The sequence below is a fragment of the Trichoderma ghanense genome, assembly GCF_004382785.1.
Source record: "Trichoderma ghanense strain CCMA-1212 chromosome Unknown scaffold_2, whole genome shotgun sequence".
Classification (NCBI taxonomy): domain Eukaryota; kingdom Fungi; phylum Ascomycota; class Sordariomycetes; order Hypocreales; family Hypocreaceae; genus Trichoderma; species Trichoderma ghanense.
The window spans coordinates 1,402,751-1,421,377 of NW_027395665.1; the positions used below are offsets into that span (position 1 = coordinate 1,402,751).

At 52.9% G+C, this 18,627-nt stretch overlaps 5 protein-coding genes across 5 annotated transcripts; 2 read left to right on the plus strand and 3 right to left on the minus strand.

The window, feature by feature from the left end:
* Nucleotides 1-5,377: 5,377 nt before the first annotated feature.
* On the plus strand, nucleotides 5,378-6,397 carry CCMA1212_002845 (uncharacterized protein; the record flags this gene model as incomplete). Its single annotated transcript, XM_073700214.1, has 1 exon — nucleotides 5,378-6,397. One exon carries the CDS (start codon nucleotides 5,378-5,380, stop codon nucleotides 6,395-6,397), a length of 1,020 nt encoding a protein of 339 aa, XP_073561273.1.
* A 2,278-nt stretch (nucleotides 6,398-8,675) lies between these two features.
* Nucleotides 8,676-10,312, minus strand: CCMA1212_002846 (Catalase; the record flags this gene model as incomplete). The annotated part of the gene is made up of 2 exons (XM_073700215.1): nucleotides 10,130-10,312; nucleotides 8,676-9,994 (listed from the first exon to the last, which is right to left on the minus strand). Exons 1-2 carry the CDS (start codon nucleotides 10,299-10,301, stop codon nucleotides 8,676-8,678), a joined length of 1,491 nt encoding a protein of 496 aa, XP_073561271.1. The 5' UTR covers nucleotides 10,302-10,312.
* Nucleotides 10,313-12,999: 2,687 nt separating this feature from the next.
* CCMA1212_002847 (ADP-ribosylation factor-like protein 1) lies at nucleotides 13,000-13,811 on the minus strand (the record flags this gene model as incomplete). The annotated part of the gene is made up of 4 exons (XM_073700216.1): nucleotides 13,000-13,023; nucleotides 13,091-13,414; nucleotides 13,492-13,674; nucleotides 13,737-13,811. 4 exons carry the CDS (start codon nucleotides 13,809-13,811, stop codon nucleotides 13,000-13,002), a joined length of 606 nt encoding a protein of 201 aa, XP_073561272.1.
* A 1,264-nt stretch (nucleotides 13,812-15,075) lies between these two features.
* On the plus strand, nucleotides 15,076-15,453 carry CCMA1212_002848 (uncharacterized protein; the record flags this gene model as incomplete). The annotated part of the gene is made up of 2 exons (XM_073700217.1): nucleotides 15,076-15,108; nucleotides 15,301-15,453. The coding sequence occupies 2 exons, from the start codon at nucleotides 15,076-15,078 to the stop codon at nucleotides 15,451-15,453; spliced, it is 186 nt and encodes a 61-aa protein (XP_073561274.1).
* An 822-nt stretch (nucleotides 15,454-16,275) lies between these two features.
* Nucleotides 16,276-16,992, minus strand: CCMA1212_002849 (uncharacterized protein; the record flags this gene model as incomplete). Its single annotated transcript, XM_073700218.1, has 4 exons — nucleotides 16,276-16,452; nucleotides 16,511-16,681; nucleotides 16,760-16,857; nucleotides 16,923-16,992. The coding sequence occupies 4 exons, from the start codon at nucleotides 16,990-16,992 to the stop codon at nucleotides 16,276-16,278; spliced, it is 516 nt and encodes a 171-aa protein (XP_073561275.1).
* Between the last annotated feature and the right edge of the window lie 1,635 nt (nucleotides 16,993-18,627).

Sequence of the window (18,627 nt, forward strand, 5' to 3'; positions counted from 1 at the left end):
CAGCAGAGTCGATTCGGTAGCCAGTCAAGGAGATGCAGACGCTGCAGGGCCCCAGGTGCCACAGCAAGAGCCGCCACCTCCCTGCTGGCGGATAGCCGGAAACCCTCCCCTTTCGCCATGAGAAAGGTAGACGAGACGGACGGTTAGAGAGAGATGGGAGAGAGATAGCAGAAGCAATCAGTGGGTACAGATGCGGCAAGGCTCAGCTGCCGCGCAATGTAAGCAGAAGAGCCTTTTAGGAGAAGCTTTGTCACTTATCAATCTCCGCAGACAGACGGACGAGAGACCAAGAGAGGGGACGACGAAACACGAAAAGAGGGCTCGCCAGTCGGCTCGACCTACTCCCGTTCTGTGTAGAGAAGCTCTGTGCTTTCGACGCCGCTTGTACAGGTTTTGCGAATATCAGGCCGTCTGCTGTGATTGGCCAGATGCCATGTCGACAGAGCCAATGAGGCTCAGTCTCATCGATCTCTTTTGGCTACTCCACCCTGGCAACCACTGGCCTCCAAGGTCGCTGGCCAATCAGACGCCGTAGGGGCACTTTTCAACCGACACACCTCAGCTCGCCGAAGCCACTAACACCGTCTGCATGGAGGCAACGCTCCTGGCCGTGAAGATGCGCACACTGTCGATTCTCTGTTTGCTAGCTGTGAGCATCCAGGGGAACCCCTTTGGGAGGGTCTTTTGAGATGTTGGACTCCTGGCAATGTCCCGCCGTCTCGGGACGCTCCGGGGGGGCCTTGGGACGGACTCGAGAGCCATTGCCCAACCATTGCCCGGGACTTACATGTCTGCAGCGATCAGGATGGTCTCGATGCTCCAGCTTGCCTTCCCACCCAGGGGAAACACCCGGCCCTAACGGAGACGGACGACGGCTTCTCCCTAGACAGTCTCCATCCTCATCAAAGGCCTTGTTTCTCCTGGCAGCTCACCAAGCAATCAGGGCGAACAAGAGAGCCCGGTGCCGACGGCTGCGGAGGACTCGAAGCAAAGGGCGATTCACGAGACCCCGAGTGTTATCAAAATCCCTCGTCGGCAAAGGAAGGATCATGGGCGATCCCAGAGAGACGCCTCTGAGTGCGGGGACGCGGCCAATGCTCAAGCTACGGCGCCTACATGTCCTTGACGACTCGTACGACTGCTTCCTCTCTCCCCACGATCCACAGTACGCATTCAAACCAGACGGAAGCGAGGGCAGAACTACAACTGGTATGGCTCGGCTGGCGGCACATGCCACCCGCCATGTCCGCACACTTCGAGCTTGCACTGTGGAAGTGGAGGAGAAAAACAAAAGAATGGAGTGGAAAAGAGCCATGTCACTTGTGGTCTCTCCTTCCGTTGGAAAGGGCCGTCTCCTCACTCACACCCAGGCAGGTTGCGGCCGGCGCATGGCGCGGCGTTGGGCATGCAGGTCATTACAGCAGATGCAGCGTAAACAAGGGCTTCTTCTGCATCTCATTGACCAGACGATGAGATGAGTCGGTCGATGGTAATTTCTCCCATTTGACATGCATTTCTCGTCTGGTTTCAGCTCGTTGCTAGCTATGCTGACCACTTTTACCCCCCCCATCTCCCAAACTGAGCTAGGAGTCTGGTAAGATGACACTGGAGGGGGCCGAGCCGGCGGCTGGTGCTAGCAACAGCATCACCCGTCTATTTTCTCTGCTCCTACATCGTCCACATTGTCCACAAGCAAATCCAGTAAGCGGAGGCACGCACGGGGGGTGTTATTCCATCCTGCATAAGCGGCGCAACCATTCTCGCTTCGAGATGTCAAGCAATAGCGGCTCCGTCGCCGTGGGGTTATTTGCGTATCTGTTGCTTCGCGAAGGCTCGATTCCTGAGTCTGGCCTTTCCCCTCACTCTTCAGATGTGGAGCAAGAAGGGGAGTGACTACATGGCGCATATGCTCGGCGACAGTATGAGCTTGGAGAGTCAGTCTGCTACATGAACTCTGGGTATGAGCGATGAGCAGCGAAGCGAGCTGTATTGCAGGCAAACCTTTGCATGCAAAACGCGAACCTGATGTACTGGCTCGGGACTCAACTGGACGAGTCGGAGATCTCCTCCGTCTCAATCTCTGGCCCTTTCCCTTTCTTTTCGAGACACGAGTTGTCATATATCATGATGGGACCCAACAAGATGGGCCGCACGAAGCTGCTTTATGCAACAACACTAGGTACTATACGAGGAGATGGCGCCTTAGCAGCGTAGCGAAGTGTCATCTCACGACTGCCCGGCAGGCAAGGTGGCGGCAGACGGTCGATCGGTCACTTACGGCACTCTTGTGGTTCTTTCTCCCTTCTTGTCATTCCTCTTATCGACGAGGATGAGGGCACATGTCTTGAGCCCGACGTCTAGGTTGCCCACCACGACGGTGTGGCACTTGTTTTGGCTACTAACCTATGATTCTCTCTCTGGTGTGCACATATACACGCTCTCACGCCGCATCTCGTAGTCGATTTAAGGTACCATTCACTCTCCTATAAGTTGGCACCGATATGCTGCCACTAACAGGTAACACTGCGACTGCTACCCACCAGCGTCCATGACCATCCAGCCCATGACCATGCCCGCATCCCTCGTACGAGTACGAGTACCTACTTGGGTATTTGCCGTAATACCGCAGTGTCTACCTACGTCGTTACTGTGGGCAGATATTTCGCTCACAGCGCCAAGCGCCTACTGAGACGGGACCCTGCCTTGTTGATGGACGGGCTGATCTCGTGATATCATGTCCGGGCACCAATGATGTAGATGTGCATGTTCTGTGCTGCTCATCGACCAGACTAACGTACCCTCTTAGGCAACAAGGGACTTTGTTTTCTGGTCACGTTTCCCTCAAAGAACAATGACGATGAGGTCATCACGAAAAAGGGAGAGGAATCCTCGTTAGGTCGACAAAGCCTAGCGCAAAAGAAAATAGTACGAAAGCGTCGGTGACGGCTGGGCGCCTGATGGCCACGAAAAAAAAAAAAAAGGAGCCGACGCTGTTGCGACTACGATACCCGCCACAAAAGCTACAAGGTACCTTGACAAGTCCCTCTTCCCCTTTGAAAGTCGCGGTACCTCACGGAAAAACAAGCAGGAAAACCAGGCGCAGAGCAAGAAACGATACAGCAAGGGAGAAGAAAGAGCAGGAAAAAAAGCAGACGGTGTGTGGCGCGGGTGCTGCAGGTCTTTCAGCTCCACCGGCGCCTGCAGGACTACCCGTTTCGGGCAAGCTGTGGCTGTACACGCCCCTCCTCCTTCTTTGCCAGGCCACTTGAGCTCTCTCTCTTCCCGACTTTCAATGCGCACGCCCCCCTATTTTCAGTTTCCGCTGCCAGAAAGTTGGAGTTGCTTTAGCTCTCTCTTTCCAAGGGAAACACAGCCCAGACTTGGGGTGCTTGTTTTTAGTCTTATGATTTTCTGGCCTCGACTCTTCCGGATAATGCTTCATGCTGGATTTGGGGATTTGGTGGGCCGTTGGGATGGACATGCTAGATGTCCTTGTACAGGGCAGTAGCAGAGAGGCAGTGACGGGATGTGGAGCAATGACATGCTGCTGCTGCTGCTGCTCTACCATAGCCGGTATGTCAGTCTGTGCCAGTGTCCTGTATGGAGGTCCTCGTATGGAGTCGAGCCCTTCGTCCATGTGGGTGGTATTACTACTTACAGGTAGCACTGCGACTATTATTGCAAGAGTGTTCGAGTCACGATAGTACGACTCGGACCCGTCCTGGTCACTGGCTCTCAGCACTCGAGCGTCGGAGCACCGAGTGCCTCGAGGTATGGAGTACGAGGCAAAATGCCCCGTTGCCGGTGCCACTCAGAGGTAGCCAGTACGGAGTGGTATCCAGCATGATCCAGCATCCAGTCCCCAGTTCAGTTTCCATCTGAGGAAGCGGTTGCCGGTCGCTGCTCGCTCTCGTAGGTTCCTTATTTGATGGTAGGCAAAGCACTGACAATGGCATGGATGGAAACCAGGCTCGAGAGGTTAACCTCGTGCTCCCGAGCTGCCGGAATGTAAGATGTGTCGAGCACGTCGCACACATGACGGACTACGTTCAGAGACATCAAAGGCAAGGTAACAAACAGAAAATGACATGCCACGACACCAACCCGGCCAAGAGGTGTAGGACAAAGTCAAAAGCAAAAGCCAAATTGCACATGGGAAAATGGGAGACGCCCGCTCCCCCAAAGTCCAAGTCGTTCTGCTGCCCTCGGAGTACGCGGGAGGGCGTCTCTGGGTGTACTCCCTACTCGTCTGCGTCATACTGCCGCGCAGCCTGGACGAAGTAGGGTGTACATGTCCGAGTACGAGAAACCCCAGGCCCATCATCATGCTCTTCTTTTTTTTTCCTCCTACGAGTACCTACTCTGGCGCCTGCAGACGAGGCCCCTCTATGGCGAGACCCAGGCCAGGCCAGACCACGGCCACGGCCCAGGATAGACAAGGACAGGACAGGACAAGACGCACGCCTCAGGGAAGGGGGGGCGTGTGGGAGGGAGGGCAAAAGCGCCCGATGCTGGGGAGCAAAAAACACGAAAATACCGGTCCCTAACACTCAAAAAACGCCAGCGAGCGGGTACCAGATGCAGATGCAGATGCAGCAGGCAGTCATGCTTGGGCTGCTTAGTGCCACTACGAGGGCCATGCATGTGGTCGAGCTGGGGCTGCCGTCTGTTGCCATCTCGTGCGGTGGTATTTAGACAGCCTCCGAGCACCACCCAAGACGGCCACTGACTGCCCTGAACTGCAACCGCCAACCGCCGCTAGCCACTCGCCCTCAGCGGGACCCCCCAGCGCCTGAACCGACCTGCTACAGTGCCTAGAGCACCACCAGACCTTACGCCTAGTCTACCTTACCTTTAGTGCTCCTAGTGCTGGACTCCCGCTCTAGTGCACCCGAGCCACCTCCACCGCGCCTCTTGCCCGTATATCTACCATTTCTCCCCGCTCACACACCCTCTTCTTTCTTCTCTTCCCTCCTCACGATCTCCTCGTCCGCCGTTCTCTTCTCTCCTCCTCCCTGGCATTCGGCCGCTCAGCAGGTGATTCAGTCAGCCTGCCAACCTTTGCGCCACTCCCTGCTCGGCACCGTTTCCAGGTTTTTGTTTTCCTTTCTTCGCCCTCTCTTCACTCCGCCCCTTGTCGTTGTGTGTCATTGTCCTCCTTTGTTGCTTTCTTCTTCAACACCCCTCCTCGTCCGTTGCGCCGCCTTGAACTATCCGCCGCTTCTTGTCTCTCAAGGCCTAAAGAAGAAGAGGCGTCTCTCCCGTCAGACCTCGACGCCGTCCTTCGTCTTGGGGCTGCTCCATCACCTATAAACAGCCGCCTGTCCTCGACTTACACCCAAGACAAAAGTCCAGTGTCCTCGCTCAAAACGACAGCATGCCGGTCCAGCTACTCCCCGCCTCGGCCGCGGCCTTTGCCCCGCGGGCCTCATCCGTCAACGTCGTCCTGGGCTCCCGGGTCGAGCCGTGGCTTACGCAGACGCTCAAGCGTGTCAATCGGGTTAAGCGCCCCCTCAACAGCGTCCCCCAGCACCAGCGATGCCTCACCGAGATCCTGTCATCACCAAACGCCATCTGGACCCTCTGCTCAATCATGCTCGCCAAGCTGCCCCAGGCCGAGATGCCCGAGGACCCCACGGAGAACCTCTTCAGCCACCAGCTCTTCCACATCGAGGCCTACATTGTCCACGTCGACATGGTCCTGCGCAACGAGGTCGCCTTCAAGCTGACCACCGACACCATTGATGCCCTCGTCGAGTACCACAAGGAGGTCCACTGCGTCGACGCAAAGGCCAACACCTACGACTGGTCCGAGAAGGAGCAGCAGTGCAAGAAGCTGCACGAAGACTTTGTCCAGGCCATCAACAGGTTCGTCTTCCGCGCCGACGTCTCCGCCCTGGAGGGTCTCGAGGAGGAGGGTGCCGGCGAGCTGCTCAACGGAAAGAGCAAGGATGTCAAGGCGAGCATCATGAACCTGATGAAGCCGCTTCTGCCTCCCCCGCCAAGAGTCGTCGAGGTCATTCGACAGCCGCCTCTGCTGCCCAGCTCCCCCCTCGGCGGCATGTGGACGCAGGCCCCCCCTCACATCATCCCCGCGGCCGTTGAGCCTTGGCAGGTGCTGCCTTCAAGTCCCAGCGTCACCTCGTCTGTCGACTCGAGCAACACTCCCCTTTGGGCCAACATGGGGATGAGCGACTGCCAGCTGCCCTCTCCGACGCCTTCGTTCAGCCTCCCGCAGACTACCGCAGAGCTCTTCTACAGCCCGCCCATCATGGCACCCATCCCAGCACTTCCTCTCCCCAGTGTCTTCGCACCCTCACAGTGCGGAGTGAGTCTGGGTATGGGCATCGGTGGCTTCGGCTGGGACCGCTACCATGAGTACGCCACCATCATGTGAGGCTGCAACCACTCCCGCGACCGACAACCGACTTCAATCTTGATACCCGTCCCGCCACCGGCTCGCGGTTGTGCGCACCCCACCCTCGGACAAACAAAAGCAAAGAGTCATCACTTCTCATCGGCATAGACACCATGTCAGGGCATATAGGCGTTTTGTTGCATCAGGACCGGAGTTCGAATACCTCGACAATATCCTTCTTTTTCCAGGAAATACCCTTAATCATTTCCTCTTTTTCTTTGCTTTCTTCTTTCCTCTTTCATCTCGTTTGGCTTTTCGTTTTGCTCTCGGCGACACAGCAAGCGTGCACATGGTTTCGAATCTAGTTCTCGTTGACAGTCCAGAAAACTCGATCATCCGTCTCGTCATGGCCGCAAGCTCGGCATTTTGTTTTGGGCTTCTTCTCCTTTTCCTTTACACGATACCACCAACACGGCTGGATCTGAGGCGGCAATTCTGGATGTGTTTCTTCCAACCGGGCGGGGACTCTTTTATTCGGCACAGACGCTAGCGGCTTGCGACATTCTCTTCTCTTTTTCCTTATTCTTGTTGTTTCTGGTACACATTGGGTTAAAGATAAGAGGCAACTGCAGCAATGCACAACAACTCGGCACGGTCCGAAACCTCCATTGGATTTGATTCCTTCATCTTCTTTTCTCATCCCCCTTGGCCTCTCTCGAGGCACTTGTGGGCAGGCTTTTCTTTTATCGGAAGATCTCCCTCTCGGATGTGGGGTGCCTGAGAGTAACATCCCAGGCCACTCACTCTTTGGTCTTACCATATCCTACCTTGCGTAATGATTCACGAAAGCATTTGACGACGGCATGAATGAGTTACGAATAGACTCAGGGGTACACGACACGATCATGAATACATGGAAAGCTTTGGTTTCTCCCGCTAGACGCTGGGATTGGTCACTTTCTCACTTCGGATCAAGTACTCAGCTTACGACAACGGTTTTATTCGGCTCAACGGTTCGTTTCCAACACCGGCTCCCTGGATCTGGACTGGTTTTCAGGTCCTTGGCACCCCTTGGAACGACGTCAAACCAACAATATCACATCATTGCGCATTGCGATCACGGTGCTGAGATATCTGGAATGTGTCGGCTTACTGGCAAGATGACGATAGGGTGGGTTTAGTGCCTTGTCTCTGCTGTGCAGCGACGAGTGCATGACTTCTTCCGTTCCTCCGTTTTCGCCGCGATGTTTCTCAGCCAGAAACTCAATCGACTCTACCATTTCACATGCCGATTAGGGGGGACGGCTACAGCGCGCCGAAGAGCTGTGCCCCCTTTTCACTTGGCGATGCGACAACGGCTTGTTGAGATGGCATTGGGAAGTATCGATGCGAATCGGTTTTTGTAGTTCATCTCTCTACATACCACTTCCGTTGCGATCGCCACTTCAGACGGACTGGATCTATCTGGAGAGGCATCGAAGCGGATGTGGCGCGATGCCAGGCGAGCGAGCCGGGCTGTCGGCAACGCTGTGCTTTGCCGGCTGCCTCGGACTCACTCCTGGGCTCTTCCGCAGGAAACGGAAGAGCACTTGGGATTGCACAAGAGATGCTGGATATAGAATTCAAGGCGTGCGAGAAAAAAACTTGAAAAAAAAGGGGCAGAAATCGAATTTGGTGGGGGAAAAAAAAAATCTAAAAAAAAACACACTGTAACAAATGAAGGACAAATATGGCTTCTTTCGCCCAGGCGGCGGAGATGCTTCGCACGCGATGTCACGCACTGCTGGAAAAGGGTCCCTGCTCGTTTTCTTGTCGTTGGCAGAAATACTAGGTAGTTAATCCAAACTTGGTAAAAACAAGGAGTGCCTGATTCCTCTCATGTGCTGCATTGATTTGACTCTTGCTGATGATTCCTCTTACTTTATCCGCAGTACAGATATAGATTTTCCAAAAGCTGAATATCCTACTGTAGAACCCAGGTAATGCACGATGAGGATACTGCTGTAAACACATAGGATGAGGTTAGACTCATGATCGCGAAAGAAGGCAAAAATGATGGTTAAAGAAAGGGTTACACCCCAGTCTTGAGGTTAAGATACACGTTTAAATTCGCAACTTATTCTACCATCATCGCCGACCCGTACATGTTCGATTAGGGGCAAACACATACAGCTACGAGTATGATGTTGGGCAAAACATCTCTTAACGTTTTCGTTCAGTACTAGGTAAAGCCCCTGACATTGTAAAATCTCCTCAGAGCTCAATCTCTCAGCACTTGGATGACTTTGCATTCCTCTGTTCAAAACGTTGATCTGATCTACTTGACAAGCTTCTCCGTCGACTCCTGAATAGAAACCCCCAAAGCAGGATCCACTCGCATGAACATGGCATATGTCCTGTTGCGGGTGTCTTGATGAGCGGCCGACAAGTGGCCGGCGACATTCGAAACAAAGTTGTCTTGCTGGCCAGGAGTCCGACCGAGAACGTCCCAGAGGCCCTTTGCTTGAACAAAGTCATCATCGTTGACTACTTGGAAGAGCTCATGGACGGCATGGCCTGACCAAGTCTCGTGCGTGACGGTAGGCTTGACAGGCTTGTAAGTCAGCTGCCTATAGGAGCTGGGATAGTTGGGATTGGCTCCATAGTTGCCGTTGACGACCATGGCACCATCACGCTGGAAGGGGTTGAATGCCTTGAGAGGCGCGTTGACAGGAATCTGCTGATAGTTGACGCCAAGGCGGTGACGATGAGTGTCGGGGTAAGAGAATAGTCGGGACTGCAGCACGGGGTCGATGGAAGGCTCAACGCCGGGTACCAAGTGTGAGGGGGAAAAGGCAACTTGCTCAATCTCGGCGAAATAGTTTTCGGGGTTCTTGTTGAGCGTGAATTTGCCAATGGGTCTCAGGGGCACGTCCTTCTGAGGCCAAACCTTGGTCAGATCAAAGATGTTCCATCGGAATTTCTCAGCTTCCTCAGGAGTGAGGACCTGGACATAAACCGTCCAACTGGGAAAGTCTCCTTTCTGAATAGCCTCAAAAAGATCCTGAGTGTTCCAGTCTGGGTTCTCGGCAGACATCTTGGCGGCCTCCTCACCAGTGAACGTCTTGATGCCCTGATCGGTCTTGAGGTGAACCTGAGTATACACAAACGATCCGTCAGGCTTGGTCCACTTGTGTGTGTGACCCGAGTATCCGTTCATGTGCCGGTAAGAGTACGGGGTGCCTCGATCGGAGAAGAGAGTCATTACTTGATGGATGGCCTCTTGGTGGGTGGAGAGGTAATCCCAGAACATGGTGGCATCTTTGAGATTCGTCTGGGGGTTACGCTTCTGAGTGTGGATGAAGAGCGGGAACTTGGTAGGGTCACGGATGAAGAAGACGGGAGTATTGTTGTAAACCCAGTCCCAGTTGCCTTCCTCCGTGTAGAACTTGATGGCGAAGCCGCGGGGGTCACGGGCTGTGTCAGCAGAGCCCTTCTCGCCACCGACAGTCGAGAAACGCGCAACGCAGTTGGTTTTCTTGCCGACGGTGTCAAACATGTTGATGGAGGTGAGGTCTGTGATATCATGAGTGACTTCAAAGACGCCGTATGCACCAGCCCCCTTTGCGTGGACGACACGCTCGGGAATACGCTCGCCTAGATGTGGAGTGTTAGCAGGCTGATCTATTGTCACTTGCTAAGGGTACATTGAAGAATTGCTGAGAATCGAGTATTGAGAGACGTTGGTAGAGAATATGGAATCAAGAGAGAAGTGTCATCGTGGATACGTACGGTCGAAGTGGGCTAGGGCGTCAATCAGGTGGAAGTCCTGGAGCAGCAGAGGCCCAATGGTGCCGGGGCGCTGCCAGCCCTCAGGGTTGTCAATGGGAGCGCCATTGGAGGTGGTGTAGACCGGCTTCTCGTTGTATCTGAAGGTGGACGCCGGGGTGTCGTTGGCAACCATTGTGTCGGTGGCTGGCTATCGTGGATAGAGAGCTGGGAGATGGTGTTAGTTACCGTAGTGAATGGATGACTTGCAGTGCAATTGGAAGGCGATCAAAAGAAGAGATGACTTGCTCTGTGGTATCTCGGAAAGTAAAAGAGATCGACTGTATGACACAAATCGAGAAGATGGAGGGTAATAGGCGACGAGCAGGGAGGAAGGAAGAGAGTGCCCGGGAGGAGGAGGAAGAAGAAGAGAAGGGAGAGTAGAGGGGCACGGAATACGGTCACCAGGGAATGCCTCTTTATACGTCGGGAGAAGACAGGACACAGATCAACCAAGAGAGAGAGAGACAGAGAGCGAGATAAAGAGGAGAAAGAGAGGAGTGAGCGTAGTTGGTGGGGTGATTGATCGAGCCCGATGTAAGACGAAGCCTGTAAGAGAGCTGCGAATTCACGCATCCATGGCCAGCCGGATGGAATAGAAGAGCTCTGTGTGGTTGAGAGCCGGCAGCTGGCGGGAGTGTACATGCATACATGGACCCTCCCTCCCTCCTTCCCCTCCCCCCGCCTGCCTCCATCCAAGCTCTGCTGTTGTTTGCCTGCTCATGCTTGCCCTACATAAAGCAGCTAATAACTTGGAAGTGTAAGGTACTAACTTCACTAGTACCTAAGGTAGGTACCCAAGCTCGTAAGGTTAATACCTAGTACTCAGATTGTTGGGCATGTTTGATTTGACCGTACTCAACTACTAATGATGGACATATACCTAGTTATATGAGATGCTGTAGATGAAGACAACTGCCGAGATGCTCTTCTGTACCTTTTCACCCACAATTCCCGTCCAGTCATGCCCGGCGTTGTCCAGAGCTCGCGTGCCTGACTTTGGTCCCAAAATCCACTCCCTACGTCAGGGCAATGGACTTGACAAGCATTGCAGGTATCTCGTCCTGCCCACACGCGCATACGAGGTACATGCAGTATCCGTACAGTTCTTGGCTTCTGGGTGGGAAGCAAGAGCCGGCTCGCTCGATCTTTCCCCGCTGGGCTAGCCCAATGTGGGGTAACGGAGCCAATCAAAAGACCTCTAAAGCAAAGCGGGAATCGGCTCTCTCGACCGGGGCGCGGCGCGGGCTTCTGGAACTGAGTTGGACTGTGTTGACTGGAACTTGATCATAGGTACCTACGTAGGTAGTATGCTCTTTGTGCTGTGGTACGTAAGAAGGACGTAATGTACATTCATATTTGATCCTTTTCAAGCTCTACATCCCCTCAAGGTGCCGTCTTGTCTACGTGTCAGGATGAAACTGAAAAATTGCAGATACGGAGCATACATCAGCCACTTGATGTCCTCACGCTCTCGTGCCGCCAGTGACGCTTGTTCTCCCCTCAAATTCTCACAACTTGGATTACCTACCATATGAGCCCTTTCATCAATACATGAGTCAATTAATCTCATATCTCGCCTGATTTTCCAGCTTCCAAGCGGGGCTCGCCATTGCCTTCCCCTTCCGCAGGTGCCGCAACGGCCGCTCGTCATCACCCCATTCCACTACCAATTGGCTTGAAGATACGCTACGTAGAGCAGGATGGCGCGCCTCGCGTCTCGGTGTCCGAGCCTGGACGCGTGGTCACCTGCTCATGAATTATCCTACCCCTAGTGCTTAAACTTTCTACCGTAATCATAAACTTAAGTCGAAGGCTTTGCTGATAATCTGATATTCGTATCTTAACGGCATTCCACTGTGGACTACTTGTCGATGAAGGTTATGTACGCCCGGTTAGTTAAGTGCTGGCGTCTCCAGTTCAACTGCCGTATGACAAGTCAGCAACGACAGAACCTCTCATCCATCTTGCTTGTTCAATGTTCTTCACCAGCGGAATACAGTAGTAGGTAGTAGCCTATATGAGCCCAAATCTCATCTACCGCCAGTCTAAGAGGTCATTTGACATGTATATCCGCTAAAGTCCGTGTCGCCGTGGCGAACAGGTCGTATATGCTTTTGAGGAGGGTTGACAGGAACTCCTCTGCTGCTAGTATTCCCCCTACCCTCAGCACTGTACCATCTTCACGCATTTTCGTCCGGCCAGTCCCTCCTCCTTTTCTCACTATTGTATCCGCTGAGGTATGAGAATCGCTAATATACCCAGACGGCTACTAATCAGGTATCATGTGAATAGCTCAAGGCACTTGACGTATGTCCGGGAGAAGAACCGTCTCATAGCAATCCCTTGGCAGGTGGTACCACATGAGCCCGGAATACTTACTTGGGGTCCAACATGAACCACACACACAGACACACACACACATTGCGGGTCTTTTCGTGAACAGATAGGCCGCGCAGATCCCGCAGATGCAAACTACGAGGATTGCGAGGCCAGGGTCAGCATCCAAGGACCGAGACTGACGTTGAGAATCGAAACAGGATACTAACGCGTATCCCAAGTCTAAAATTAAATGGTAGTACCTTCATATTGCCGCCGTCCGTATGCTTCGCCTCCTCGCAAACCAATCGTCCGCCTATTATATGGGCGGCTATGGCGTTACTTGCATATCCTTCTCCCAGCCCAGTATGGCGCTGCCCGCCCAGACACGACGAAACCCGGCCGTCGCTGCCATCATCCTATCATTTGTTGTACAAGTTGCGTTTCGGTAGTGAAGAAGAAAGGCTGATTGAGCTTCCTTCACGTATTCGTTATGTTTCGTAGACTCTCGCGTTTTAGTTATCTTGGTTCACGGTTTGCTAAATTAGACGTAAATTGGTTAGCCTTCTTCCCCCAAACAAATCGATCACCAGACAAAAGACTTACCACTAGCCAATCCATGCCCTCATTCACACCACTGCCATCGACCGCCGAGCACGCCATGATGCTCCAATTCCTGTCCCGCAGCTCGCCCAACTGCAGCGCTTCTGAGATTTCTCCCGCCCCCTTGGCGCCCGGCTGATCCTGCTTGTTGGCAAACACCAGCAGTGCCGCGTCCTTGAGCTCCTCCTCGTTCAGCATGGCCGACAGCTCCTCTGCGGCGGTTTGTAACCGGTCGATGTCGGTCGAGTCGACGACGAAGATGACGGCAGCGGTGTTGGCATAGTAGCACCGCCAGTATGGTCTGATGCTAGTCTGACCACCCAGATCCTGGAAGCGAAAAAAACGTGCTGTTAGCAAGAGGCGGTTCCTCTTTTTCATGTGTATCTCGTAGTCGTGATTCATACCCAAACATTGAAGTTGAGATTCTTGTACGTGACTGATTCGACGTTGAATCCGATCGTCGGTATGGTCGTGACAACTTCTCCAATCTGATCCCAATCAAAGTCAGCACACGCGTTCAGGTATATGGCAGCCTCGTGAAGTCGCACCTTCAGTCTGTATAAAAGAGTCGTTTTGCCAGCATTGTCCTGTCGAGGCCAGGCATTAGCATCTCCAACATCGCAGCCCAAGCCAATGCACGACGTCATACCAGGCCCAGGATCAAGATTCTAATCTCCTTCTTTGCCCAGACCAAGTTGGTCAACCATGACATTCCCGCACCCATCGTGAAATTAATGAACAGAAGAAAAAAAAAAAAAGAAAAGTCCGAAGCTCTGTGAAACCCGCTGCGCTCCGTCCGTGGTAGATGAACACCGTTTCGCGATTCGCCTCGCGCAGCAGTGGGATTTGCGGGGGAGGATCGTTGCTCTCTCGAATACGCCAATGATTTCCAGATACGAATAAGAAAATAAAGAACGCGCAACAAAACGCCGGGGAATGAGCCGTCGAGGGTTTGACGCGAGAGTATCCCAAGGTGTCGTCGAAGAGAGGGATACGGCTTTCGTTGGAATGTTGTTATGCGACAAGTTCAGATTAATTACAAACTGTCCCCTATTCCGGAGACTTCTAAAGCCCATCTGCACCCATCTTGGCAGGCGTTTTGCTAGAGGCGATGTCCTTGCCGACGGCGGCCTCTGGTTGGTCCACGCGCTTAGACAAAAAGGTAAGGCTAATCTCACGCAGCCTCACATCACTTGACCAGTCTGCGTTGCACGAGGCGACAAAGACGGAAAGCTGATGAAGCCTTTACTGCGCTGGATGCTCCCAGTGAGCGCATCGAGCCGGGCTGATCAATGGCAAAGACTATTATAATTCAAAAATATGTCAGGGCCAGCTCTGTGAGAAATGCACTTTTGCTTCGGTCATCATTTGAACTCTGGAAGGCCGTCTAGCTTATTTTGTCTCCCCTCATCGTAGCCTTATTAGGTAATCCTCCAACAAGACCCTCCGCCCCAAACGGGTCCTCAGCCGCTCCTTCTGCCTCAGGCAGAGAGATGCTCTGCGCCACACGCCGCACCAGCCACAAACCCACACAAAGTCAGGTCCTGCAATTTTTCTCGCTAGGGCTTTACGCCCTCCTCGGATGCGGGTCGCAAAACCTACTATCACTCTCAACATCACCGAAAATCGTCATCATCACCAGACTCGATACGCAAGGTCAATACGATGGCGGTATGGCAGCTCCCTCTCGTTCCCCGGCGTTGATTTGATCAACAGAGCCAAGTTGTCCTTCCAAAGGAGCGATTTTCTCGATTTTCCCCCGGCGCGGCTCCTGCAGTTGGAGCACTCAGGCGAGATCCGACAAGAGTGACTGCAGGACGTTGGGGGAAAATAAGAAAGACGCAAACCGATGGAGGGGGAAAAAGAGGCTTGAATGCTTTTTGGAGAGCGAAAGAAGCTGACGAGAAGATGAACCTATAGAGCCACAAGACATTCCGAACCAAGCAGAAGCTGGCCAAGGCCCAGAAGCAGAACCGCCCGGTTCCGCAATGGATTCGCCTTCGCTCTGGCAACACAATCCGGTGCGTTCATTCTCCCTAGAACCGAAATACTCTTCCCCTCGAGTTATCGCGACGATATTCGGCATTTATCACTACCTCCGTTCCTCGACTTTGCGACATCTTTCCCTCTACATGTTCCGGATGATCCCCCTCTCGCAAAACAACAAACTTCATCCTAACAAAAGCACAACACTAACATGTCATTTCGTACAGCTACAACGCCAAGAGAAGGCACTGGAGGAAGACCAAGCTTGGCATCTAAGCAACCTCACCCAAAAAACCAACCCGGCATCCTCGAACAGTCCCCCTTATCTCGCACCGACGGTACCGACCTCCAGCGGGTTTCATCTTTTGGCATGGTCTTAGTGTGGTGATGGGTGTAGGAAGGGGTTCAAAAAAAAGAAACTTCTTTCTCCCCCCGTCTTTTCTTTTTCAGGCGTGTTGGGAGGGGAGGGTTAAGGAGGATGCAGATGCATGGAATGGGCACGGTTGCCTGGTTTCTTGATTCTTGATATTGCTTCATGTCACGGTCGGTCATAGGGAAAGGAATGAACCTATTTTTGATGCCATTTCGGCTTTCTTCCCATGTTCTCGTCTTCTCCGTCTCGTCTGAAATGTGGTTCTATTGCTGGAGCTGCAGCAACCTTCGTTTCGTACATGATCCTCGAAGGCCGAATGCTGAATAGCATCTGCCATCATCAACCGCTGATCTCTTATACCTACTCTTGATCGACTCAGGCCAACACGCAGCAAGTCACACTTTTGGTAAAGCCGACCAAGCCGTACCTTTGAGACTCACCAATTTGCTTGTAAGAGAACATCACTGTTTGTTTTTCCTTTACAATCAGAATCCCAGCGTAGAAAAAAACGTTATATTTTGATAACTGGGGTGCCTGTAAACTTGTCTTGAATTTAAGAAGACACGCCTCTTCCCCAGCTCATTAAAAAAGTGTCCGAGTTCAGCATTGTACACTCGAGCCCCGCAAACGTCAACCCCAAAGGAAAAAAAAAAAAAGATACCAGAAAAGTCGAGAAGAAAGAAACCGATAGCCCTGTCAATTCATTCCCATCAACGCCGTAGGTTGCTCTATGAAAAATAGCTGCGGAAGCAACTCAATCCGCGTTGCTGCTCTCCACCGGAACAAAACAAAGATGAAGAGCTCTGAGGCGCCCATGTAGACGATCCGTTTATCGGTCCTCAGCCCACTCGTTCTCGCGGCGAATCTGCTCCTCCTCCTCGGCGGAGAAGTCGTTTGTGATGTTGAAGGTCTTGCGAATCTCCTCGGGAGACTTGCCCTTGATCATGTTGGCCACGGTCTTGCAGCCAACATCGAGAAGGGGCTTGATGTCCAGGAAATTGGAAGCCTAGCTTTGGGGTCAGTTTTGAACGGGATATTGCTGTTGAGGCGGAATGATAACGTACAAGGATGATCTCGAAGAGCATCTCCTGGTCCACCTGCATGAACTTCTGGTCCCACTCCTCGATATCAGTCGTCTTCTTGCGGGCATCGGACTCGTCGTCGGGGGCAGTGACGGGGTCGTTGCGGTGGTGCTCGCACCACTCAACAACCTTTCGCAGGACTGCTTCGTTGACCTGTAAAGTCGCTGTCAATGTCGTTTCCTAGAAGAAGAAAAACTTCAAAGGCCGAGAGCCCAGGGAATGATAACTTACGTTGGGAATGGGAATGGGGTTCTCGGGGCTGACGTCGGCGCCGCCCAAGTCCTCGAGCATGTTCTTCAGGAGCATGGAGCGCTCAACCACGGAACGGTCTGAAATCGAGCGTCAATGACAGCGACTCACGGCAGATGAGCGTAGCGCTAGGATGCAAACGTACCGACTTCCATGGTGGCATTGTCGTTGGAGATGAGCCAGATCTTCTGGGAGGCAGCCTTTGCTTCCGCCATTGTGAGGTTGATGTGGCGATGATGATGTTATAGTAGCTGGATAGAAGCCGGCCGGTCAAGCGGAGCGACGCGGAACGGGCGGGAGATGCAGATGATGGAGATCAGAACGGTTCAAGGGTTCTGGGGACGTTGCTTGTTGATGCTGATGCAGATGCGGAAAAAGGCAGCCGGCAAGGGAGGAAGGGAGTATTTAATAGGTAGGCACGCTGAGCTGAACCGCAGGCCAGGCACGGACGCTGTGCCTCCAGTGGCAGGCACCTGCTCTTATATTCTGCGGGGTTCTGCTGCTGCCGTGGCGGATGTGGTACGTACCTCCTCTCGCTGTAAGTATCGCGGCGCTGCCTGTCAAAAGAGCCTTGTACCTTAATTAAGCTTTGAGGCCCAACGAAGCTTGTTCCACCGATCAAACTGTCAAAGAGAGGTCTCTCTTCATTGAACTCTACCTTGCTTTGCTTCCAAAGTTCTTTGATTCATTCTCTTCTATATGGATAGTTCTCAACATGATATTGACGAGTTGGATTTTAAGGTTTCAAGGCATCCCACCGTGTAGCATTACTGTAATGCTGCAGGCCTTACGCTGTCAACCTGAAAGTGTCTATGCATGTTGGGCTCGTCGAGGTGCTTCCATTTGGATGGTAGGGGGTCTTCCTGGAGATTTTTTTCCTTTGAGCCACTCTCCTTCGTCGATGGCTCATTGTCAGGTCTCGCGTGGGCCCCTTCAGGATCGGTTCTCTGCCCACCTACCTAGTACTATTAACCTAGGCAACACGCACGACTTCCACCTACAATACGTCGAGATGCCGTACTACCAGAGGTCCTCGAACGAACAACTTCATCCAGTTGTTCTGAATCCTTCCGCACGCGAAAAATGCCTCGCATAGGGTCGATGGCTGATCCGATACCTACCTAAAAAGGCACCGAATTCCAAAGGACGGAGATGGTGAGAGGGTAAGGAGTGCTCTCTTCTCACAGCGCGATTCTTGCATTGACGGCCGGCTCATGGCTGAAACACGATGCTGCCTCAACAATATGTAAGATCGCCTCATGCCCTCTCGCCTTTCTTAGTTGAACCAAATATGTGCCAATCGACCCAGTGATTACGAAAGCGGTATTTTCGCCAACTGATAAGGCCAGACTGAGGTCATGACCCCTTTTCCCCTCCATCTGCATTGTCAGGCTCACCTGGAGTCTCAAAGTCCCGGGTCTCGGGTCTCAGCCGGAGGTCATCAGCCTCGTCTGACCACCTGCTCCAGTTTAGTAGCCTTTCTCAACACCCTTTGGCGCGCCTGCCCAGAAACTGCCCCAACTACCCTCTCTTTGTCCTTCATTCATCAAGCCGTCACTATTCACTCGCTGTTCCATACCTAGAGCTTTGCTGCATAGGGACCTTTTTGCCAGCCTGTTCGACTCGCTATACAGGCTACCTCTAGCCTCATCTGCAGCATCCCTTCTCAAAATCCACACCAAGCGTTTTCTACCTACCTGCTATTTACCTTTTTTTTTCCCCTCCCCCTATTATGGTGCTATCGCACGCGTCGTAATCCCCTTTACTTTCTTTGTTTTGTTTTGTTTTGTTTTGTTTTCTTTCTTTCAGCCCGTTCATCAGCCAGCGCATTAACACCTTGCCTCACATCT